Raw genomic sequence first — 25,694 nt, 5'->3', positions numbered from 1 at the left:
TCTCCATCTTTGGCATCATCCGCTCTTCTTTGTACCTTCTGAACAAAGGTGGCCAACGTCCTTTCCCACATTTTTAGTGGCAAATAAACAAGCTTTTGATCTTACCTTTGACTGGTAAAATGTCCTTCTAGAATTAAGAACAGCAGCTGGTATCCGCCTTCTTCCAAAAAGATGGGCCAATACTAGCACCAGCTTTTCCATCACATCCTGAGAGAAAGCATGTGGTCCTGTTTGGTACAGAAATCCACATTATTGCAAATTAATCCTTCAGGAGTGCACTCTTAACGCTTATTTGCAGCTGTGGCTTTACCTGCTCACAGGTGTGGGGGAGATGGGGGAAAACAGCCTCCTGGTCAAATTAGGATCTCTGGTGGTTTGGTCCATGAGCTGAAGGTTCTTCACCCTTCATCTATTAGTTACACTTATGAACACTGACATGACAAGGCCTTCCTCACTCCCCCAACCTGGAGTAGAAGTGGTCTCCAAAACAGGATCGAATGGAGTAAATCACTCTGCCCATTCAAAAGCAAAGCAGGGAAGGAAGGAATTGGTGCTCTTTCCCTGTGCCCATGTAAACATACCTTCCTTGCTCCGTTGACACAGCTTATGGAATAAGCCTTTCACAAGAAAATCAACTAGTACAATATTGGAAGGTTCATGATAATGCAAATGAGTCACAAGTCCAGCAAATCCTGTAGTATTGCCTTCCCGATCCACATATCCCTAAAGTAAGAAAACACTGTATGTATTCAGATGGATTTCCACCCTAACTCATGAGACAAACTGCAAAATACATTCTGATTTTAATCATGGTGTAAGCTTGGGAGCTGAAAACAGAAACTCTCCCATGTTTGTGCAGGATAACCATAAAGCGACCAAATGTTGTACAATAACACAGACTAGCTAAATGTCTTAAATATTACAATGGTCATAGAAGATTAATTTAAGAGGTGGGCCTCAATTTGTTCCAGAGCACATTCACGCATGTTTTGAATACTGAGTACTGAGTACTAAGCACCAATCTTTTAAACTTACTGTTTATAAATCTGGGCCAGAATGAAAACTTCTAACTTTTTTCAGGAATTTTTTTTGGGGGGGGGGGCGTTGACCCATTAAACTTGGCTGGCATATATTTCAAGGAGCAGGGTTGAATCATTTTGGTGTGGGACATTTTTTCCTATTTTTGATCAAGGGGAAATATAGTTGTTGGTGGAGGCACAGCAATGCTTGAGCTCTTGGAAGCCACAATTTTTCCATTCCCAAAAGAGTTTGGAATGATACTGCATTGTGTTAGTTCAGGTGAATTACTGGGGAGAAAATGGCTGTCAGCTCCTGGTGGTATCTGAGAGGTGGATAAATACTCTGCTACCACAGTCATGGGCAGAAACAAAACTACATTTTTCCCTGAAAGGGAACATACAACACATCTGAACATTGATAAAACATTACACACCCACATGGTTTTATTACCTTCAGGATGGTGAAGTAATCATTTTCCAGCTCTACAAAAACAAGGCCATATCCACAAAGGACTCTGCACACCAGTGTGGGGTACTACATAAAAGCCAAGACCCACTTGATTAAATAAGAAGACTTGGAAACTTACCTCCTTCACGAGAAACTGTAATGAAAACAAAAAATACAACTTTAACATCTTGAGGGCCCTTGGTTGTTTGAAGGCTAGAAGTGAATGCTTCAGTATCGACAGGACCTTTGGGAAGGGAAAATATATTAATACATTTCCATTGCAGCTGACTGGTTGAAAGGTTTGAGAGTAAGATAGAAAACTGGCACTGGGCTTAACATCGATTCTTGGCATACCAGAGTATGGTCAAAGGAATTGCCTGAGAAATTAACGTGTCAGGCCAGAGCAGTAAAGGGCAACCACAATCCCTATTCCTTTTCTAACATGCAGCAAATGTTTATTGAATGCATACAGTAAATTGTTCAGACTGTGGCAGGCATCTACCCAACACTCATGGGAAAATGTGGCCCGACCTTTTAGAGTAATCAACTAAAACTTTATTACATAGCATGACATTACATTGGGACAAGGTATTTGTTGTTTACTACTGTAGCAATAGTTTTCTAAAAATGTATCTTCCATACCATGAAAAATAAACAAAAACCTTGAGCGAACTAAGTTTGTTCTTGGTATAAGCTTTTCTGTGCATGCACACTTCTTCAGGTATCTGAAGAAGCGTGCATGCACGTGAAAGCTTATGTCAGGTGTGCGTGCAGGAGCCAGGCCCTGGGACCAATAGGACTTTGCAGGACTGGGGCCTTCCTAAGTTTGTTCTGAAGAGGCAAGGCGCGGCCGATTGGTAACTCACAGCACCTGGTGGCAAGAGTCGGGAAGGGATATAAGGTCAGCATTTCACTTCGGCATTTCCCACAGCAACACGTTCCCTGCCCTGCTGCGTTTGGCTCCTTGACTCCTTGCTTCTTGATTCTCAGACCCCTGACTTCGTGACTCCTTGCTGCTTGATCCTAGGACCCTTGACTTCGTGACTCCTTGCTTCCTGACCCTCAGACCCTTGGCTTCCTGACTCCTGGCTTCTGGACTCCTGCTCCTGCTCCTACCCCGCCGTCTTGCCCCCGGTCCTGACGTCCCCAGCCAGACCGTGACAGCTTATACCAAGAACAAACTCAGCTGGTCTGCAAGGTGCCACTGGAAAATTATATATATATATATATATATATATATATATATATATATATATAAATTTCAGACCAACATGGCTACCTACCTGAATCTAAAACATTGAGCATTAGCATTTAGTGTTTTTCTTTAACTTGCAGAATGAGGTTTGAAAATGTGTAGCAAAATGCACTGGTTAGAACATTGTCAGGAAATTAGTTGATCAATTTAGGCTGCAATTCGTAACACTTTCCTAGGTATTTACTCTTACTGAAGTCACTGGGAGTTATTTCCAAGTAGACACATTTAGGAACACCTTGTTAAATTAAGCTAGGAAGGAGTCATACATTGGGTTTTACTTCTGATATCACTGGAAAACAATGTGTTCAGTCCCATTGGGTGGCTCTAGGATTGCATCCTTCATTAGAGGAGGATTGCTTCCAAGGATTACCTTGGCTTTTGCATCCACTTTATCATCTGCTTTTGAAGCCAACAGCAGGAGTCTCAGGATCAGAGAAATACTCAAAGGAAACTGTCCTCGAAGTTCTGGTACATTGGATTTAATGAGCTTCTGTATTTTAGGGAATGGAATGTCATAGAAAAAGACATCACCCAAAAAGTCTTGACCTCGTCGCCCAGCACGTCCAGACATCTATGAAAAAGCAATCAAAGTCAGAAATCACACAAGTAAATAATCAAGCAAAATTTGAAATCAAAGCATTTAAGACTGTAGCAGAGAAGCTATCCATACTGCAGGACAAACATGCTCTTTTTTTCTTTATCAAATAGATAGACAGAGGGATGGGGAGAGAAGAGGCAAAGTCATTCCTAGCAAATCCCAGGGGTTGAATGTTAACGCTTTATACTTGTGGGCATCAATTTCCCTTCAGTGCTGTGTCTGTGGGGGCAGGAGGGAAACAAACGTAATTCACTTTACCTGTAAGACCTAAAGTTTAAATTTCCTAAGTGTCCTCCATACCCAATACACCTGAGACTAAATTACAGATGTCCTTAGTCATGCAAGTCTGCTCTTAAATGTGGTGTTGTTGTTAATAAGCCAGCACAGGAGGCCTGATTTGGATCAGAACTGCAACATGGGGACACGGGCAGTGGTGGCAAGTACCCACTGAGAGGGGTAGGGGCAGGGAATAAGGAAACCAGCAGTATATGCAGCCAGAGCCAATGATAAGCCGAGTCAATTCAGTGCTACTTATTGCTGAGTTCCGTAAACATAGCACTGAGACTAAACATCCTTCCATATTGGTCTCTGCATGTTTGTGGGTCATTGATGCAATAATAATGCATTAGTTGTGGATTCATGCTGGACTGTCCAACCCATCCCACTCTCCAAAAACAGCCATGGACTTTTGACTAGTCCTAAAGATTAATCTCATTACCTGCCTATAGTGCAGAGCATCCAAATATACAGAATTCTGTACAAAAACAACAGATTTACATGGCATGTTGATTCCCAAAGCCAAGGTTCCTGTGGCTGTCACCACCTAAAAGAAGAAACAACATTCAGTGGCAGTGCAAGTAAGTCCCATTCAGCTTAATGAGACTTGTTCCCAGGTATTTGGGTGTAAGAGTGCTGCCTTAATTGTTTTAAAAGATGGTAGTTAACATCAACTATCAATGTTAATACCATAATAATGCTTATCCATGCAACACAATGCAGAGATACATAAAAGGGTTTTTGTGGGTGTGGGAGAGATTAATAAAAAAGCATACTGAAAAATACTGGCAGAATCTGAACTTCAGTTACTAGGACTTGCTAATATTTAGTTAGATTCAGTTTCTAGTCCCTTGTATATATTTTCCTAATCAAGAAAGCATCACTGTGATCTAGGGTATCGAGCATGTTATTTTGGAAAAGCCTCAACTTGTTTTTCATTTATCATAGCCCCCTAAGACCCATAGCAATATTAAGGGGAACTGACCAAGGACACATCTGCACTCTATGCCATGATCATACAAGTTGGCCATAAAACCAGAGAGGCTGGAAGAAGAGCAGAATCTCTTTTCAAAGCACCCAAAATATTAAGTGCTTTCCTTCCACAAGACCACCTTCACCCATCAGCCTAAAATTTAACATCGGATAATGTCAGTATTACCATGAAAGAATGAAGACCAAGTATATAACTTGTACAGAGCAACATCCAAATTAGCAGGCCAGTTATTAAATATAAAGCTGGTCATCCCTTTAAAGAAATCAACAATTTTAAATGAGGCCTAAGTGGTGGGAAGGAGAAAAGGTAAGTTATGCCAGTCAATCCCCTGCCTCCCCATTCAGCTGTCACTCATTCCTTTTTCTGCCAGTTCCCTACACTTCAGTAGGGTAGCTATTGTAGCTAGTTTAACAGGGGAAGAATATTAGGGTCAACACGCCATCCATGGATTACAATCAGTGCTGAATTAAGCCCTGTGGAGGCCCCTGGGCAGTCGAAATCTCAGGGGGCCCTCGCAAATTATCTCCTAATACTTTTTTTTATTTTACCAACCAACCATTTTAATAAGCCCATTTTTTACACAATACTATTTTGATCCATTGTCGTAGAGTCCCTAAAAAGCATGGGGCCCATAGGTTGGTGTCTACTCTGCCTGTTAAGTAATCTGACACTGCTTACAATCAAGTTAATTTGACTTTAATGATCAGAAAAAGGTTTAAATAAACCTATGACAAGTAACTTTGAAGCATACAGAGATAGTAGGTGATTGGCAGTATTAGCAAGGCATGTATGCACATAGATTACAAATATACAAACTGAAAGTTGGTAAACCTGCAGAAATCCCTTTCTGAAAAGCATCTCCACTGTTTGCTTCCCTTTGGCATCCACAGCAGAATGATGATACCCAATGCCTCTTAGTGCCAAATCTTGCAGTTCTATTTTCTTTCTCGAGAATCTTAATCGATGAAATATCTTGGTCAAAGTCTAGTGGAAGCAAAGTCTTAATATGTAAGAACAGTAGATGTTTCAAAGCAGCTCGTCATTTCTACATGATTGCATAAGTGTAAATTGACTTTAACTGAATACATGTTAGAAAACCTTTGCCTATGTAATTTTACATTTTCTAATCATTAATTTGGAGAGAATTTCATAATCTCAAATATACTTTGGACATACACAAATATGAACATAGCGGTCTATGTTACAGCACTTGTTTTTACATGTCTAATTTTTAATGAAGATCGAAGTCATTTTTATTTTAATACTGGAAATTAAAGGGCTTTAAGCTCACCTCCTCATCAACAGCATGTTCATTTGCATAGGTGCAGTCGGAAGGAGTTTCAGAAATCTTCTCCAGTTGCTTCCTTAGGCTATCAAGCTCAGCTTCCCAAACTAATTGTTTGCCATAGTTTCGGACTTTAGTGTCACTGCACAAAAGTACAGATAAATTACCAAACAATTTTTCAACATTTCCCTGACATTGTCATATGTACTCTTTTTCCAGCATACATCCTCTTTTTCATGGGTAGAGTCATCATAGCGATCCATACTTAAAAGTAGAAGTTGGCAAATTCGTCCTCTTTTTTTCTCTTCAGAATCTGGCACCCCTAATATGTGTATGTGCGTGTACAAAAGTGAAAGAGACACACAGACAAATGTAGAACTCATTTGTATGTGACACTAGTCTTCTTCACATTTCATGGTAAGTCACGGTTCCTTTGGTTTTGGGGGTTTTTTCAGAAGGAAACCATGATCTCAGGTTTGGACATGATGCTAAGCAAGGCTTCTTGCTACTCACACTAGAGAAGACATGAAGGGACAGTAACTGGACAGCAAGCACTAGCACGCTGCTGGTTCATGTCTTGTTAATTCATGCCAAGCTACTAATTATGGCTTATAGTAGGGGTAATCTATGTGCTGATCTCCAGATATTGTTCAACCCTAGTCAGCATGGCTGATAGTCAGGGGTGATGGAAGCTGCAGTCTATCATTCACAACTAAAGGACTTCCTCTGGCTTACCCTGCTGTGCAAAAAAAGGTCACTTGAAATCCAATAGACCAGTTCACATTTACATTTCAGGCAACAACAGGAAGTGGAGAGGTGAGGCAGCATTGATGTTGGGGTTGACTCTACTGGTGCCAGATTCTATTGGTGCTTCAACAAAGCCCTGATTTCACTCCCGCCTGACCCCTCACCATCCTGGTAAGTGGCAATGACTCAACAACCATCTCAGTGTGATATTCTTCTTAGAGGAATGACATTTACACTCTGCTCATAGAAGCACATGGGATTCAAGGTCATCATGTGATTGCAGTAGGGCTGGCTGAGGATGCAATGGATCCCAGGTTGCCCTGCCTCTCCCTGTCCTTGGAACATCCTGTTTTGAAGCTTTCTGCTGGCTGTCAGCAGCAGGGATCCTACCAGCTGCACGGGCACCTGCACACTGGGTGGATGGGAGGGGAGATCTGTGATACCAGAGAGGTGCTACTATCACTCTGCAGGTGGCAGCTGGTGGGCAGGATCCCTCTTGCTAATCTAACTTCACTTCTTCTCCAGCCTGGGGCAAAGGGGATTGAAATTGCTCTGCCAGACACCCAACACAACGTGTGCAGTACATACAAATGGTTTCAAATACTTGGTCTGCTCCTTTTTCAGATGTTTTTTCTTTTTAGATTTAAAAAAATATTTGCTCTTGTTAACTTTTCACGTAGTTATCTCCTAAGGAGCTGCATACTCTTTCAGTCCGATGTTGTGGTCTTTCAATGAGTGCTCACACCTTCCTTTGTGGGCGCCCTTTGTGGGACTGAGTGCAGCACCTTGGGCCATGTGGGACCCACCAGCTGGTTGGGCTGGCCCGCCTCCCTGTCTTAGTCCTTGGAGGTTCCCGTCAAACCTCGGTTAGCCAATCAGCCCTGCAGGGAGGCGGGGCCAGTTGCTTAAATAGGAGGCAGAGCCAGCAGCAACCATGTGGTTGGCTCCAGAGCTTCAGGGAGGGGAAGATTTCCAGACTCATCATGGGACAGAACAATGAGTATGTTGGGCCCCATCCTCGTCTCTTCCCTCATCCTTTTAGTTTAATTTCCCCTCATCTACTTAATTTAGCCAGGAGCCGCGCCGCCTTGGGTGGCCTTCCCCCCCCCCATCCTTCACTGCTTGATCCATAGAGGGACTCAGCAGCATCACTCAGTTCCTCTATTGGGGAGGGCACAATGGGCAGGGGGTGCGGGGCCACCTTGCGGGGCCTCCACTTTGCTCCCAGTGGTGTTTTTTTCCCCCTTTTTGGGCATGGGGGGGGGGTTGAATGCAGGAAAGGGCAGTTGGTGAAATCATGAAATTTTTATTTCAACATGAAGCATTGAAATCTTATAAAAATATGAAAATATGGGAACAGAAACTCAATTATTAAATGCTTTCTGTATCTTATCTACCTTTTAAAAAAGAGATATTTGCCCAATGATATGGAAAGGACAAGCTTACCTGTGATCGATCACAGCTGAAAAGCAGAGAGATGCCACCTGCAAATTGGTGGATGTTGCTTGCCACAATTACGAAATTATTATCAAACTTAGTTCAAGGAGGCAAGATAATAAAAGGGGTTAATAATCCTTTTGAAAATGGGGGTCTGTCTTAATTTGTTTTATAAAGATAACAATTGTATCTAAAATGAGTATACTTACTTGATGTCATGTATTCAAATACAGCTTTTTATGCGATAAAAGTAAATTTTGGAAAAAGAAAAAAAGGTTTATAGCACTTACTCATTTTGCGCCATTAAATATTTTTCTCTCTTTTTACATTTTTTTGTTAGCCATTCTTCTTTTCCAGAAGCTCGGATGGGCTTTTTACTTTGCTTCTCTTTTAAGAATTTGCAGACATTGTGAGCCAAACGTTCCACTTCTTTAATATTGAATCTTTAAAAAGAGGTGTTCCAACTACGGTTATTTGCTGCTAATTAGATCCCTTACCATAAGATTATATACACAACTATTCCGAAATAAGTCCCACTGAGTTGAATGGGGCATTTACGCACATAAGTGGGAATAGGATTGGAGTCTTATATTGTATTTTCTCCCAAAAAGCCTCAATAGGCTAGAATATGTTTAGGTAAGCTTTAGTACCTTGTAGCTTCCATAGGTCTACTGTGAATAAGTAATGCCTATGAACTTGCATGCAAATGAATACCTATTAATAATTAGGGCTGTTACTAGATTCAAAAATAAAAACTCACCTTTATCCTTTAGTGAATTAACTACAGGTTCTAAATTTTAATGTGCATAAAATCCAGAGGGAGAATGCTGCTTGGGAACTTGCTACTGAATTACTCTTTTCTTTTTTTTTCTTTTTTAATTAAAGATTTTCTTGTTTTACAGAAGTATGTGTAATGTCTCTCGTATTTTTTTTTACAAATCAGTTCCATTTGTTGAGACAGTAGGGGGAAATAAGGGGTGGAGGGGGGAAGATGGGTGGGGGTGGGGGTGAGGGTGGGGTCGGGTGGCGTTGTTTCTATTTTGCTTAATGTATGCAGGGTTTGGTGTCAACGCTGCTCGTGCAGGTTCTCTGATGTTCATTGGTGTTTCTTTGGTGGTGAGAGAGGCTGGAGTTGGCCTAGAGTAAGGTTGTTTGTTTGTGATTGGCTATGGTGATCTTTGTTTTCGTGTGTGAGTGGGGTGGGTGGGTGTTTTGGATCAGGTTAGCCATATTGATTTGTATGCTGTTGGTGGATTATTGTCGTTGTCTTGTTGGGCTGTGTATGTGATAAAGGGGAGCCATACCATGGTAAAAGCGTCTTCTTCTGTTTGTCCCCGTGTCAGTTTCAGTTTATTGGTTAATTTTTCTAGTAGGGCTGTTTCCCATACTATTTGGTACCATTGGTCCATGCTTACTCCTGACAGGTCTCTCCAGTGTCTGGTTATGGTGTTTCTGGCTGCTGAAAGTAAGTGGGTTATGAGTTCTTTGTGGTGTAAATGGGCATTGTTGTCTTGGAGCTTCTGAATTACTCTAATGGGCTGCAGTGGGCTCTTTGACTTGCACACCCTTTTCAACACTGGAGTTGCTGTTGCTTCCTGGGATGAGGCAGGGAGGCCGCGAGGTCAGAGCTGTGTTGGTGCACAAGCTGGCACAGCACTCCTGCAGGTTCCCCCACCTATCCCTGACCTCACTGCCACCCTTATCATTCCAGTAAGTGGCAGCACTACAGCTCTGACAATACTGCCAACAAGATACCACCTACAGTGCTGGCTGCCCCGGGGAAAGGGTAGAAACTGTGAAGGTAACCAAGCCATTAGCACAACATGCTTACCAGCTTTTGGGGGCAAGAGGCACACTTCTTTGGTTTCTGTCTTTATCCCACCCAACAGGGGCCTACAAGCATTCTGTTTGATCCTCTACTGTTTGTATGGACACGCTGCTCATCCCCAACTCTGACACTGCTTATGGTGTACAGTGGTACTTCAGGTTAAGTACTTAATTCATTCCGGAGGTCCGTACTTAACCTGAAACTGTTCTTAACCTGAAGCACCACTTTAGCTAATGGGGCCTCCTGCTGCCGCCGCGCTGCCACAGAACGATTTCTGTTCTCATCCTGAAGCAAAGTTCTTAACCTGAAGCACTATTTCTGGGTTAGCAGAGTCTGTAACCTGAAGCGTATGTAACCCGAGGTACCACTGTATACATCTTATTTGTGTGTAGCCTCTGTGTGGTAGGCCCAATCGGTCAATGTGTGGCATGTGTTATCCCACTCCACACTCAGTGCAAGACTATTTACATATTTGCATCATCTAGGCAAGGCCAATGTTGAGCTGATTAGTGGACCCAGAGAACCAAAAGTGATAAACGCATTCAGGAGGATTTCCATTCACTGTAGATACGCTCTTTCCTATGCTAACGAATTCAAAATGCAGTGATTGGCAAAGGCAGACAAGGAAAGTGATTATAAATAATCCTCTCCAAAAAAAAAATCAGTTACAGAACTGCTTCTGCTGAAACAGCATTTTAAAGAGACTTTATAATAGTCTGTATCTTAGAGGGAAGAACTTTTATTATGAAGATTAAAATAATTGCTGCCTGACCAATAGTCGTTTTTGTTTATTGTTGTTCCCTGCCCCAATTCCAAATTCGAATTATCCACTTCATTGGTTATGTGTCAATTACCTATACAAGACAGACATATATACCTCCATTGTCTTACTTACAGGAAAAATAGTGCAGGCAATTTATCCATCTGTTTCAGCTTGTCAACAAAATGAGGAAATTGTTTTCTCATCGCAGTTTCAGAAGAAAAAGTAGATTGAGGTTTGAGCAGCTGCAGCACTCTGTTTGCCTAGGGGTTAAAAAGGGTAACAGCAATGAAAAAAATTCCTTTCCATTTCTGGATGAATTTTTTTGGGTAAGCAGCAATGAATAATGGCACAAGAAAGTACAGAACAAGGTTAATAGTGTTTCAATTTGAGTTCTATTATTCTCTGCACCATTTTTTTTTATTTTTTTGAATAATGATCTTTGCTTAGCTGCAGTTTCCCAATGCTTTCTAAAGTGCAAAACTAAAACTGGGGTGGCAGTCTCCACCATTCCTCCTCTGCCCAGTCCAACTTCCTGACACAGCCAAGTAATAGACTGAAAATATTAGAGAATATCTAAGGTCTTTAGAAAATAAAAAGAAGGATGATACACAGGTAGAGAGATGGAAATAATAAATACCTCCTCACTGCAACCATGTTTAATCCACATTTCTAGTTCTTCTTTTAGCTGTTTATCATAAGTTCTTGCATCAGCCTTTGTGATGACCATTTTGTCCTTAAAAAACTGCTCAGGATCCAGTTCCTTGACATCAAAGATCAAGGGGGAAATAGTGACCACAACTGTGTTCTCAAATAAGTAAAATAGTATCTTCTTTTTTTATATAGGTAACAATTGCTCTGTATATTTGAAGATAAACATATATCTGTATATAGGATGTACTTACATTCGCCCTTGGCCAGTCTGTCCTTGCCTTTACCATAATGTCATACAATATGACAGCTTCTCGGGGAGAAAGAGAAAGGTCCAAGGGAAAGCCGTACTTCTCAATCTGCAGTGCCAAATAAATAAACAAGCACTGAGTAGCATGTTACAAATTTCAGTGGTTATGCTGTTTCTCCATAATATCCCAATGTGATCTTAAACTTACATGATCCACAGTTAATGCAGCACAGGGATGATAGTGATGGATAGTGAAATCATCATTGTTCAGGGAACATACATACTTTTCTAAATCATTGTATCTCTCTTCATATACCACTGGAAGCAGAATAATCTGAAATAAGTGATCTGATAATATTTAGGTTATAAAGCCCAACAAAAGCCGCTTTAAACTTCAGGGTCAACCTGCTGTGGATTTTTGAAACTCATTCAAGATTTAAGAAGACAAACAGAAAAAAGTAAGCTCTCTACTATTGTAAAAGTTTTGATTTTGGGTACATACCTAACTTAACTTTGTATGATGTTTTCTGTGTTCTGACACTCTGCTTCACTTTAACTCCTTTCTTAACGGAAGTGGAATGGTTAGAATTCCGTGCTATTACAGCTTCAGTATGTTGCCAGTATCTTTTTACTGTCTGTAGCCATCTGTTAGGAAGAAGGAGGAGAATTACATTCCCAGTATAAACACAGCTCTTTGGGCTCTATCTATCTCAGTGGCAGCCCACGCAGAGCCACAGAGCTGCCTTCCTGACAACAGATGAAGATGATGATTAGGTTGACATGCCAAAATGGCTTCTAAGCAGTTTACAAGTATAAAATCAATCAAATCCATGCACAATTAAAATACACAATAAAATAATTCCACCATGCATCAAAAACATCCATAGTTAAAATATGCAATTAAACAAACCAATTTAAAAGCATAGCAATTAAAAGTTTTTTAAAAAAAAGAGTTTCAGTAATTAGATCAGAAAGTTCTAAGTTCAAGGAAATGATTTCCTAAACAGATGTGTTATCAAGAGCAAGCAGAATGCCTCTACTCATGGAGCATCTCATATTTCAGCAGGGAGAGCATTACACAACACCGTTGCTGCTAATGAAAAAGTCAGCCATGTCGGTGGATTAGGTGTCCTTTGATGTTCCTCTCCACGATTCTTACATGTGTGTAACTAGCCCATGAGAGTTGATGTAGCATTGCACTTAAGATAGTGAGATGTGTTCATGAAAGAGCTCGATTCAGATCTCACCTTGGCTGCAATCTTGCAAGCTGTTCCTTGAAAAACACGTTTTTTCAGGTTTGGTTTACTATCTGAATAGCACTGTACTACCTCACAGAATGATGGGACGCGTGTGGCGCTGTGGGTTAACCCACAGAGCCTGGGATCAGAAGGTCGGCGGTTCAAATCCCTGCGACAGGGTGAGCTCCCGTTGCTCAGTCCCTGCTCCTGTCAACCTAGCAGTTCGAAAGCACGTCAAAGTGCAAGTAGATAAATAGGTACCGCTCCGACAGGAAGGTAAACGGCATTTCCGTGCACTACTCTGGTTCACCAGAAGCGGCTTAGTCATGCTGGCCACATGCTGTACGCCGGCTCCCTCGGCCAATAAAGCAAGATGAGCGCCGCAACCCCAGAGTCGGTCACGACTGGACCTAATGGTCAGGGGTCCCTTTACCTTTACGTACCTCATAGAACTGCTATAAGGTTTACTAAGAAGTGGTTAGAACACTTGAAAACATTCTCTATAAATGCTAAACATTATTACCGTACTTGTGCTTATTTATTGATTTGTCAAAAAAGAAGCAATCCAGAGGTTCCACATTATCCTTGACATATGCAGACCTGCAAGCTTTCACACGATGATCTGCACAGTAAGCTGCAGTTTTGGACGCAGCCCTAATCTAGTTGATACAACACTTTCAAAGTATGTTTCATTCAGAATTTTCACCCATCTTACTCAGCAAGATGTTTGGGGTTGCTTATGGTTGCAGAGAGAGCCAAAAATGGACATCGAATCATAACCAGAAGATGCTCCCAAACTTCTGCTCCAATTTCACCTCCAAGACAATGGACCTGAAGAAGAAAAAAATAGGCCTAATATATTGTTATGTAATGGGGACATGTTTTTATTCTTTTTAGTACAGAATAGTTGTATGGCATGCTTCCAAAATATCACTGCATTCCTCTAAAGCACCAAATTCAAGTTTAGGGTGACTGTACATCAAGTTTATCCATCACCACACCTATGTACCCAACACCTGTAACAGTGAATGGCAACTGCCAATTTATACAAAATAATATAAAGGAATACGCTCATCAGTTCATACAATACAGGCTAACTCTGTTCCTGATGGCAATTTAGTCCTTTCTGAGCCACATCAGAGTGCAGCCCATTTCCTTTCACCCGCAGAGCCGTAGTCCTATCTGCACAGTAGTACCTCCTCAATTCTAAATCTTCAAAGCTGCATCTTGTGCTCTTGGTAGAGGTCAGTGATCCTGTTGGTGTAACTGCATGGGCCTGATCTTGTCAGCACCCCCACTCTGGTCAGCAGCAGTGTTACTGGTGTCTAACTCCTCTCTGCCACACAAGCCATGGGTTCTTGGTCATGCTAGAGCATAGCATGACAGGCCTTTCTGTCAAAGGCTATAGATACTTCATTAATTCTGCCAAAACGAATGCATACCTACCTCATCAAATATAACATATCGTATCTTCTTGGCCCATTCTTGATGATGAGGTGACAGAAGAAGGATTTCTAAACACTGAGGGACTGTTACCAGTATCTGAAACAAAACATTGATGGACTTTTAGAAACATCCCTGCTAATAACAGGTTTAAAGCAACATGAACACTTTTGGAAAAGCAACTAAATACCAGTGATATCGATATGACTAGATTTTTTGATGAAAAGAACAGTGTAGAAGCATAGTTATTTCTAGAAAAAGAATGCTCAGTTGATGCTCTGTCAGCCTAAATCCTCTGACAGAAGCATGTTGCCACATACATCAGTGTAACAGGGCTTCCAACATTACCTAAGGTCAACAGCCCTATTATCTGGTCAACAATATTGTGCCAATCCTTTATGTAATCCTCAATGAATATAGTGGGACTGGGTGATGAGTAAATGTGGACAGGATTGCACTGCAACCCTATGGCAGTGATGGGCAAACTGGTACCCCCAAAATGTTGTTGGACTACAATGTCCATCATCCCTGTCCATTGGCCATGCTGTCTGATGGAAACAATGACTTGAGCTTCGAGCCCCAAAACCCATCCCCCATGGAAATAAAGACACAGTGGAGACAGAATTTAGTTTAAATGTTAATGGGCAAATTTTGGCCACAACTTTATTAAAATACACAAATGTTACTGGTATTGGTTTAGGCATTGGTATCAAACTATATCTGGCTCCTGCCCCACCCTGCAGGAAGCCTCCGAAGGTTAAACAGCCAGCAGGGGGAGCTCCATCAATTTATATAGACTGGTGCTCACCCCTGGGGGCTCTGGGGGTCCTGGCATGGCCCTAGCCCCTCTCCGGGCTTCGGACGAGATCCAGACCCCCGGATTCCTTTAACGGAATACCCTATTCATTGGAGGGGCAGGTGATGGCCGCACCTCCCCTCCCCACATTTCCCTCAACCAATGCCTAACCGCCACACGAGCCAATCGCTCGCCGCCAATACCGTCACTCCCACAACCAATCTAATAAACTGTTTTCAATTCCAGCAAGCCATACATCACTACTGCCATCCGACAGGTGCACGCCATCCACCATAAACAGGGCCGCATTTCTGAAAATAACATCTGGGTGGGAATCAGCCTGCCATCCAGAGCAAGCATCTTCCGTGCTGCAGCACGACTGCACTGCAACCCTATGGCAGTGATGGGCAAGCTGGTACCCTCCAAATGTTGTTGGACTACAATGTCCATCATCCCTGTCCATTGGCCATGCTGTCTGATGGAAACAATGACTTACCATGTATAATTATTTGTCTGTGTAATGAAAATTAATTTTCCTAGTTCAGCATTGGATGGCTGAGAGATACTGGTCATGACAACTGCCTGAGTGCTGAAAGGAAGACCTGCTGCCTGCTGCAAGGCCCATTTCCACCTGGCCTAGGGGGAGGGACCTACACTCACCCTGAACAGCTGAAAGAGTCTCCTGGGAGATTGGTGGAACAACTCTTCAGTTGGGGCAACTGGCTAAAATGCTTTAAATGTTTTAAACAGTTCTAATTTTGCCTCCTTCATTTTTGTTGGGCTGGTGTTGGTTAAATGTTTAGTTGGGGTTGTTGGTGGTGGTGGTTTTTATTGATTTATTAGTTGGTTTGTTGCATGTATAGGATATCTTGGTTTTTAATGTTCAAGATTTTGTTGTGTTTCGTATGTTGTAAGCCACCCAGAGTGGCTGGGAAATGCCAGCCAGATGGGCGGGATATAAATTAATAATAATAATAATAATAAGATATGACATTAATAATTGTGAGGGTATTATATAATAACTGCTTTTAAATGCTTATTTTAAATGGCAGTATTTTAACTTTTAACCCAATGCTCCTTTAGAAGGGTAGGATATAAATTTAATAAATAAATACATTTGTAATAAGGAAAACCTTGCCTTTGCAAATACAGATAGAGCATTGCCTTTTTATCCAATTATAGTTTCCTTCTCATCTACTTTCCTTTTTATTTCTTTCCCCATTCAACTGTTTTACAAACACTTCCCAGGAGCTTTAACCTAACTAAAAGCATTAGCTGAATAAGTGCCTTGGTTAGCAAAATCAGTAATAGCCACATATGACTTACCTGGCTATTCAAGGCATCATGACGATATTCTCGAGTGAAAACACCACATAAGGCAATACCAGATGGAAGTGCTTTATCAAATCGATTAAAAATGGTTGCAGACACTTGATTAACGAGAGCCTAAAAGCAGCACATTGGGAAGGCAAGGTAAGATGCAGTTTATCAAAGGAAGACCTCATAACACACTTCTCTCTGTGAGAATATTCAAAGCATCAGGAGTAGTCTGCTCATTTCTTTGGTAAAGACTAGACCAATCCCATTTTGAGTACAGGCGTACCTTGGATCCTGAACACCCTGGAACTCGGACGTTTTGGCTCCCAAACGCAGCAAACCCGGAAGTGATTGTTCCGGTTTGCAAACGTTCTTTTGGAACCCGAATGTCCGACTGGGCTTCAGTGGCTTCTGATTGGCTGCAGGAGGTTCCTGCAGCCAACCAGAAGCAACGATTGGGTTTTGGAAGTCGAATGAACTTCTGGAACAGATTTCGTTCGACTGCCAAGGTACAACTGTATCCTCATAAACAGAAGCAGGTTATATATTATTAGATATAAATAAACAATGCACATTGTTGCTGTTAATTAAAATAGTATCCTGCCCTTCCTCCCAAAGGAGCCTAGGGCAGCAAACAACTGTTATATACAGAAAAAAATACAGCCAAATCTTTAAACTATTAACTGCAATTTAACTTAAAGATTAGCGCAATCCTTTACTTGCTACACTTTCACCAGCTGAGTAGCATTAGGAAGAAGTGGAGGGAGGCTCCTGTCAAAAATACACAGGGATAAATTCCTGTACGCATTGTGAAAGGGCTCCAGAGCCTAAGTTGTTCCACTGGTAGAATTGTACCCACATAAAGGCATAGAGTTTTGGGTAAAAGATGGGCATCATGGGGAAGAGAACAGCCTCCCTGATTCTTAATCACCCTCATTGTTTAGACACAGCTACAAACATGTTGGAAACCTACACAGGATCGTGACCTGGCATGGGTAATCTGCGTCCCATTTATTCAAAAATTAAGATGACTTCTCCCAATTCCTGCCACATTTTTATGCACCACTTGGGATGGATTGGATACAAGCACGGTGCATTTCTCTTCTCTTTGAAATGTGACCATAAGTTAAGCCTGTAACTCTTAGTTGCATGGATCAGCTTACAGCATGTATGCTAGGGCTTTTAAAGCTACAGCTTCCTGTTCATTGTAGGGGTGCCGGGGTTCTATATAAGGAAAATGAAGGAAAGCGAGGAAGCAGAGTTTTCAACCTGCATTTGGTGTTTTTGATCCTTATATTTGATCCCTCTATGACCAGAACCCAAACAATGACATGTTTTATTGCAGATTGTGTGTATGACACATACTTTTTGTGAAGAAGTTCAAAGCTATTACCTACCTTTGTAGGAGCAACATACACAACCACACTTTCATCACTGTCTCTCAAGATTTTCTCCATGCAATAGTAAGAGGCATATGTTTTTCCTGATGATGTCGGAGCAACAATTACTGCAGATTCATTATTATCGACAATGTCAAGAAGTTCTCTCTATAAACAAACAGTGGTGTAAATGCTTGTCAATGATTATCTTGTTCATATAATTGACTTCCATGAATATTTAGCAGCTTCACTTTAATATATAAACGTGTCTGGATAAAGACATAAACATATGCCAAAGCTGCACAGATAAATGTCCATAACACAAAATATCTGTTGCTGTGCCTGCACAATATCACGCCATAAACAAAGGCATAGGTGAGGGATGGGAAATTTGTGGACCTCAATTTCTTCTTGAACTACACTACACTGGAACTGATGGTAGTTGTAGTCCAACAACCTCCGGAAGACGACATGTACAGATGTCTCAGCCCCATATACCTGAAGGAGCATCTCCACTCCCAAAGTTCATCCCTGAGATCCAGCTCTGAGGGCCTTCTGGCGGTTCCTTCAATGTGAGGTTACAGGGAACCAGGCAGAGGGCCTTCTCAGTAGTGGCACCCGTCCTGTGGAACACCCTCCCATCAATGTCCAGTAAATAAACAATGGTTTGACTTTTAGAAGATATATGAAATAGCTAAGTTTTTTAAAAATGTTTGATGTTTTATTGTGTTTTTAATATTTTGTTGGGAGCTGCCCAGAGAGGCAGGAGAAACCTAGTCAGATAGGTGGCATATAAATAACAAAATGGTGATGTTGTTGTTGATGTTTTCTTACACCAGCAAACTTTATGGTATGTTTTCCCCAGTAGGTCAAATAACAACTTGGGGGAGGGGTGGATGGATGGATGGAAGTGTACATATTCATCCACCACACCAGCTGCCAAAAAGGCAACACCTTACATATACTTTCTCTACAAAAATAGGAAAATTAACTTCACAGTATGTTGTTAATAATACCTGCCATGAATCTGGAATGAAGTGTTGCACTCTGGGATCAGGATCTTTTCTTTCTTCTCGCATAAGATAGTGGCCCATGTACTGTAGCTGAAACCGAGAGGACCCCATGCCAACAGCATATTTTGCATGCTTTTCCTTAAGTTCCTTTCTCTCATGTTCAGATACCTACAAGCATTTAGATATTTCAGTTTGGCAGCATGTTTTAAAATGACTGGGCTTTTCCCCCAAGAGCAAATAGTATGAATCAAGTAGAAATAGTGTATCTAATTAAATATATATTAGCATAAAGTGAGCTAACACACAGTTCACTTCCAATAAGGTCACTGTAACAGCAGTGGCTCAAACAAGTATTTATACAGTTTCAATCCAGGAAAGCTGCAGCCTATATTTTACAAATAGGGCAACTTGCTCAAGAAAATCTAAGTGAAGTACCTTTGCGTTTGCATGCAAGTGTTCCATAATTACACAGTTACCTTGATATATTTTAAAGATGCTGCCAAGTTGTCAAATCCAAAGTACCAGAGGCATTTTGCAATCTGGTGGAAATCTGTCTCCTTCAATAAATCCTTATGGTCATAATTTTCAATCAGTGAGTGGATTCTTCTCATCACTTCAGCTGCTATATTAAATTTTTTCTCAGTTTTACCTTGAGAAGTAAAAAAGCAAACTCACTAAAATTCATCAGACATGGTGATCAAAGCCATTCATTAGTTATAATTTGTAAGGCAATTCATCTGAGTAATCAGGTGATAAATGGCACGTTTCCCCCAGGTTTTTCTAAAAAGTAATCATTTTGGAAGAACCCCATGGTCATGGAACCCATGTCATGTGGGAAACCTATCAGATGTAGAAGGAACCTGGAAACCAGAGGTTTGATCTTGCCTGTAGTTCTCCAGTAGTGAGAGGAACCATGTGTTACTGTTTTTATTCACACGCTAGCCTGAAACCTAGCACAAAATCAAGTTCCCTTGTAAGCTCTATTCTAAATTAAGTGCTGCAGTCAGGCCTCCTTTCAAATCTGCCCCACCTCATCCATATTATTATTATGATGATTATTAAAATTTGTATACCGCCTTTATCCGTAGATCTCTATGTTTAATACCTATTTGGGCTTCTGAGACATCACAGCAGCCAATTTAGGGTAGACCTTGTAGAAATCACTGGCCTGTATCTGCATTTGCCTGATCTCATGAGCACCAAGCTTGCATAGAGGACAGAGGTACAACCCTACCTTAGTCTCTCAGAGTGTGCTTTCTCTTCCCTGACTAAATATTTTATGGGGAAAGTCTGCACAGGGATTTCTGCACCTGCTCATCTAACCTGGAGTAGAACTCTCAGCAACTGTGCAGAGTTCATAGAATCATAGAATCATAGAGTTGGAAGAGACCACAAGGGCCATCGAGTCCAACCCCCTGCCAAGCAGGAAACACCATCAGAGCACTCCTGACATATGGTTGTCAAGCCTCTGCTTAAAGACCTCCAAAGAAGGAGACTCCACCACACTCCTTGGCAGCAAATTCCACTGTCGAACAACTCTTACTGTCAGGAAGTCCTTCCTAATGTTTAGGTGGAATCTTCTTTCTTGTAGTTTGGATCCATTGCTCCGTGTCCACTTCTCTGGAGCAGCAGAAAACAACCTTTCTCCCTCCTCTATGTGACATCCTTTTATATATTTGAACATGGCTATCATATCACCCCTTAACCTCCTCTTCTCCAGGCTAAACATGCCCAGCTCCCTTAGCCGTTCCTCATAAGGCATCCTTTCCAGGCCTTTGACCATTTTGGTTGCCCTCCTCTGGGCACGTTCCAGTTTGTCAGTGTCCTTCTTGAACTGTGGTGCCCAGAACTGGACACAGTACTCCAGGTGGGGTCTGACCAGAGCAGAATACAGTGGCACTATTACTTCCCTTGATCTAGATACTATACTCCTATTGATGCAGCCCAGAATTGCATTGGCTTTTTTAGCTGCCGCATCACACACTCAGCTTTTTTAGCTGCCGAGTTCTCCTTGCAGTCCTATGAAAATCTTCTCTGAGCAATATGGGGAAGGTAAAATAATTTTTTTAAAAAAATCAACGTTTAATGGGAAATTGATTCCTTGGGTCTGGAAGTAGTGATTGATGGTTATACACAGAGCAACCAAAATGAACTTTCCGTGCACAAAGGGAAGGGAAATCCACCTAATATGGGAAATCTGAGCTTTCAGATATCTCATGATCTAAATATGTCAGGCCTTGATAAAGGCCTCAGAATTATATCAACACAAAGAGAGAAGTTCTCATTCTCTCTCACACACATATATATATCTATATGTCTGACCAGTGTTGCCAAAAGCAATAGCCACTTCATGCACCCTCATACCTGCTGCTTTGCAATGTTCTGTCCACAAACCAAAGCAAACATTCAGTGCTGCCATTTCAGCACTACATTTCACAGATGCACTTTGACATTTTCCCAGAAAGACTTCTAGATTCTTAATTCCAGAGGCCATATTTTCTTTAATGTTGTTTTCAATAGTCACTGAAAGGGCACTCCAACGACGCTCTTCTTTTCTCTCTTCTTCAGCTCTTTTCCTTTTCTGGTTCTCCTCAATAATAATTTCTGCTTTTGTCTTCTGTGGATGAAAGGAGTTAACAGCAAATCAATAACTCTCATTACATTTCAGCTCTTGGTAGGATCCCAGTTCCATAATGTGTTTATGCATGCATGTAATTCTCCCCCCACCCCCCACCCCCAAGAAATGCAACAGAGTGGAGGGAAGTAGGCTGTATGCAGAGACCCTCCAAACCCTTGGATCCAGCAGATGTTAAAATATAAGCCAGGCTAGCTTCCTGTTGAGGTGATTATGTGGGTGATGAGGCATAAAGAAAAACAAAGGAAAGAGAGCTCTGGCTCTTACTTGGACTTTCTTGCTTTTTGTAGCATAAGGAGAAGCCTTCTTTGGAGTATCTGGCTGAGGAGCAATTTTCTTCGAAATTGTGCCTTCTAGGGATTCCCCATAAAATCGTTGAAAGGTTTGCAGTTTTTGATTCTGTCGTAAGGCCCATGGGTCTTTCTTTTCTCCTTCAAGACACACAAATGCATCACAGTGCCCTTTAACATCACCATCTTCCCTAAATGGCACTTCAGTGATCAGAAACCAGACTTCAAGGAGATGCCCACCTCCTTTGTGACTCTAAGCCACTGTCTCCTTACTCCAATTACTCTTTAATTCATTGTCTATGTTTTCCTGTCTAGCTGCTTTTCCTAATAGATGGGTCAGGGCAGCTACACACATTTTCCCAATTCTACTCCCTGAAGGCAAGAAAGGAGTAGCACCCACTAATGCAATGCCATTTTCAGTTTGGCACAGCAAAGCAGGAATGTCTCTGCTCACAACTAGAAATAGATTCTGCATGGCTAGAGTCAATTCTACTGGGCACTGGAATACATGGGATGTAGCATCATCTGGAACACATTACCAGTGAGGAACCCATGTTTAGTTACCAGAAATTTGTTGGCTGGTAAAAAAAAGTGATAAATAGGCCAGACTGCAGAATCCAAAGCAACAACATAACCACAGTGATTTCATAGGATCGTGTTGGTTGGGCACACGGAAGGTTCTCTCCTTCAGAAACATGGAATTTTAACTTTGGAACTATATACTTAACTCTATAAGGCAAAACTTTAACATTAAAGAGTAGACACCCAGATGATTTTTCCTATGCACGTTCATGTCTATTTTCTTAAGAGTAGCCATTTCTTGGACAACTTAAGTGTGAGTACAGTGGAACCTCGGATGTCGAACTTAATGCATTCCGGAAGCCCGTCCAGCTTCCAAAACATTCAAAAGCCGAGGCTCAATGGGGCAGTCAGTAAGCCCCATTGAGAAAAAAGAGAAACGTGCCTCAGAAGTGTTCAGCTTCCGAGGCACGTTCAAAAATGGAGGCATTTACTTCCGGTTTGTCAGAGTTCAGGAGCCGAAACGTTCAGCTTCCAAGACGTTTGGCTTCCGAGGTTCCACTGTACTGTAGTTGTCTGGGGACTTGGTTGCAGCAGTTTTCTTGTATTTACCCCAAAATCCTTCACTTGTCCTGTCATAATCATCACTGAGTGGCTTTCCGGAATGCCAGTGCAGGAGTTCATCGAATTCTTTTTGTTTTTTAAGCGAGATAACAACAGGATCATCACTAAGAAAAAAAAATATTGCATATGTGCCATTATTCAGTAATGATTAAATAATAAAAAACATTCATTGTGTAGATATTCTCTCTATCAAAGCCAGATCCCTATGTATTTCAGGGATAGGGAGCCTTCGGCATGGAAAACCGAATGTGGCCCTCCAGAACTTCCTATTTGGCCCTTTGGTCCTCCCTTTTACCAGGCCAAATTCCTTGGTATATGAGCATTGTTAAATAAATATATGTCCATTCTTGAATATCCAAGAAACTAAAAGAGATACATACATTTTTAAAAATGGCAGTTCAGTTAAAATATTCCCAGCAAATTCATCCACTATGGTATTCATCACTGGTATAAGTCCAGGTTTAGGAAACATCCACTTCGATTCCTTGTCTTTACCAAAAATAAAATCATTGTTGAGAAGATTACTACAGCAAGAAGTGAAAAGTATGATTTCAAGTAATACTGTGTGTATATGTGTATGTGTGTGTATGTACGTAATAGTAATATATATATATATATATATATATATATATATATATATATGGAAAAGTGCTGGAAACATTTTCCTGTAATATAAACTTGCACTGCTGTAGGAAGGTAAAAAAAAATATATAAAATTGCAAGAAATACAATCATAAATGCAAACTGTGACTGGTCCCTAGTATGCAGGTAAAAAAGAAAAAGAATACACTACTCACAGCATTATTATGGGAAATCATATTTATCAATGTTTACAATAATTATTGCATGCCAAAATTATAATAATGACTGCATTGTTATATGAAGCTTTACTTATCACAATATTATCAACATCCCACAGTATGTAATATATAGAATTAGAATTATATTATGTGGTAATCCTAAGAGTTGGAAGAGCCCAAACCCTGCTGATTTAGGAAACCTGAGGTTACAGCATCCTTTGATAGGTGGCCATTCAGAGTCTGCTTTAAAAACTAAACGAATCCCAGAAGGTTGTTACCTTTTCCAGATAAACATTTTTCCTCAATAAATGTTGTAGAAGTTCTTCGTAGAGGAAAAGGTGCTCCAAAATCACATGTTCCAGAGAGTTCTGTGATATGTTTCCACAAAAGTTCATAGTCCCTATTCATTTTTTCTCCTGTATCCAAATCAAACCCTAATTTAAAAAATGAGAAGAAAATTAGCAGTTCAAAGCAATGTGCGTTTGGAAATATAACTTTTATTTCAAAATTACTATTGAAATCTCTAAAGACGTGATCCTCTTTTCTTCCACACACTACCTTTAAGATATTTTTTTAAAGACTCAAAAGCTTTCTTTGTCCCAATCCCCACCCACTATTTGTGTCTTGCCCAACATGCAGAAGAATTTTGAAAATTTGTGTCTCATCTTCTGATTGCTTTCTCAGACAGGCTCTATGGCTTGGGCTACTGAAACCCAATGGAAGAAATCCCTGTCTACTATATACTCTACAGTCCCTAAGATGCCCAGCCACCCACCAAAGCAGGAGGACAGAGCAACAACACATCAGCAACTTATTATTTAACATTTTTATTGAATTTATATCCTGATTTCTTCCTAAGATCTTAAGGCAGTTTGCTTGACTTCTCCATCTTTATTCTCATAACATCCTTATTAAGTTGCTTAGATTGAAAAATTGTGCATGACCCAAGGTCATCTACAAAGAAACAAGAGGAAGTCATTTGCTGGTCCAACTCAGGAGCAAAATGCATTGGATTGGCCCCAGTTGGGGCATAGGTGTGCACAGCATATTTCATTAGGGTGTGCACCCAGGGATTTGATTTTATTTCAAGGAAAGAAAAAGGAATGACAATACCAACAAATAAGGACAAGGAAGAGGAAACGAGGCAAAAACAACCACAAGAGTGGTGAAGACACCAAAAAAGGAGATTTTTTTTCTTGCAGAGGAAAACACTCATGCCAAGCTGACTAAAGGCAAGGCAGATCAACGGAGCCAAGGGCAGGATGGCTCCTCTTCTCCACTTGCGTGCCTCAAGGAATCCCCTATCCCCAACAGGTCTCTCTCCAAAAAAAGTGACAACCACAGTTCAGAGGGAGGCAGGGCCATGAGACAGAAACAGATACAGGCAGAAAAAAAAGGCTGGAATAGAGGTACAACTTCGGCTGCTGCTGGAGTCAATCACCCACCACTGCTTCTAGAGACAAATGCAGGCCAAAGATGCAGATTCATTCCAGCCTTTCTAATCTCCCTGCATCTCTTTCTGTCTACTTCCCTTGATCCCTGATTTTTAAAAACATTCTGGTGTGCCTGGGCACACCCCCTGCACATGCCTACAGTTAAGGGTTTAGACGTAACACTAAACTGTGGTTAATAAAAAATGGAAATGAAAGCTTCTGATCTCCTCCTTGTGGTTGCACCAGAGCATGACCCCAAGGCTTGCTGCCCTGTATTCCCATCACTTTTCATGCTATCTAAACTGGTCCAATATGAAAATTCTGTGATTTAGTGTTCCCCAAAGAAGAGATCCTATCAAAGTACCATATTTTTCGCCCTATAGGACACACTTTTTCCCCTCCAAAAATGAAGGGGAAATGTGGGTGCGTCCTATGGGGTGAATACAGGCTTTCGCTGAAGCCTGGAGAGCGAGAGGCTCTCGCTCTCCAGGCTTCAGGAAGCTCTGCCCTCCCGGGTTCCGTGCAGCTCTGCGCGACCCTCCGGAGCCCGGCGCCAAGCTGCGCCGGGCTCCGGAGGGTCGCGCTGAGCTGCCTGCCCTCCCGGGGTCCGCGCAGCTCTGCATTCCGAAGCCTCGGGTGCACTGAAGAGCACGCCTGGG

The 25,694-nt window shown here is 41.4% G+C and overlaps 1 protein-coding gene across 1 annotated transcript in view; it reads right to left on the bottom strand.

Annotated features, from left to right (window-relative positions):
* DDX60 (DExD/H-box helicase 60) overlaps window positions 1–25,694 on the bottom strand; it is a 47,480-nt gene that overhangs the window by 11,662 nt on the left and 10,124 nt on the right. Inside the window, exons 8-31 of the mRNA XM_081021661.1 lie at window positions 23,881–24,036; window positions 23,183–23,291; window positions 22,791–22,906; window positions 21,637–21,800; window positions 21,099–21,351; window positions 19,211–19,383; window positions 18,738–18,902; window positions 17,740–17,889; window positions 16,352–16,471; window positions 14,233–14,328; window positions 13,502–13,617; window positions 12,051–12,193; window positions 11,757–11,866; window positions 11,553–11,657; window positions 11,288–11,410; window positions 10,783–10,910; window positions 8,350–8,502; window positions 5,882–6,017; window positions 5,422–5,574; window positions 4,039–4,143; window positions 3,093–3,293; window positions 1,607–1,711; window positions 582–723; window positions 106–227 (exon numbers count right to left, since the gene is read on the bottom strand). Of these exons, the coding sequence (XP_080877787.1) occupies window positions 106–227; window positions 582–723; window positions 1,607–1,711; window positions 3,093–3,293; window positions 4,039–4,143; window positions 5,422–5,574; window positions 5,882–6,017; window positions 8,350–8,502; window positions 10,783–10,910; window positions 11,288–11,410; window positions 11,553–11,657; window positions 11,757–11,866; window positions 12,051–12,193; window positions 13,502–13,617; window positions 14,233–14,328; window positions 16,352–16,471; window positions 17,740–17,889; window positions 18,738–18,902; window positions 19,211–19,383; window positions 21,099–21,351; window positions 21,637–21,800; window positions 22,791–22,906; window positions 23,183–23,291; window positions 23,881–24,036 (3,344 nt within the window). The remainder of the gene's footprint in view (window positions 1–105; window positions 228–581; window positions 724–1,606; window positions 1,712–3,092; window positions 3,294–4,038; window positions 4,144–5,421; window positions 5,575–5,881; window positions 6,018–8,349; window positions 8,503–10,782; window positions 10,911–11,287; window positions 11,411–11,552; window positions 11,658–11,756; window positions 11,867–12,050; window positions 12,194–13,501; window positions 13,618–14,232; window positions 14,329–16,351; window positions 16,472–17,739; window positions 17,890–18,737; window positions 18,903–19,210; window positions 19,384–21,098; window positions 21,352–21,636; window positions 21,801–22,790; window positions 22,907–23,182; window positions 23,292–23,880; window positions 24,037–25,694) is intronic.

The sequence above is a fragment of the Podarcis pityusensis genome (assembly GCF_964106645.2).
Source record: "Podarcis pityusensis genome assembly, chromosome: 9".
Classification (NCBI taxonomy): domain Eukaryota; kingdom Metazoa; phylum Chordata; class Lepidosauria; order Squamata; family Lacertidae; genus Podarcis; species Podarcis pityusensis.
This window is presented reverse-complemented; position numbering and strand designations above follow the sequence as displayed.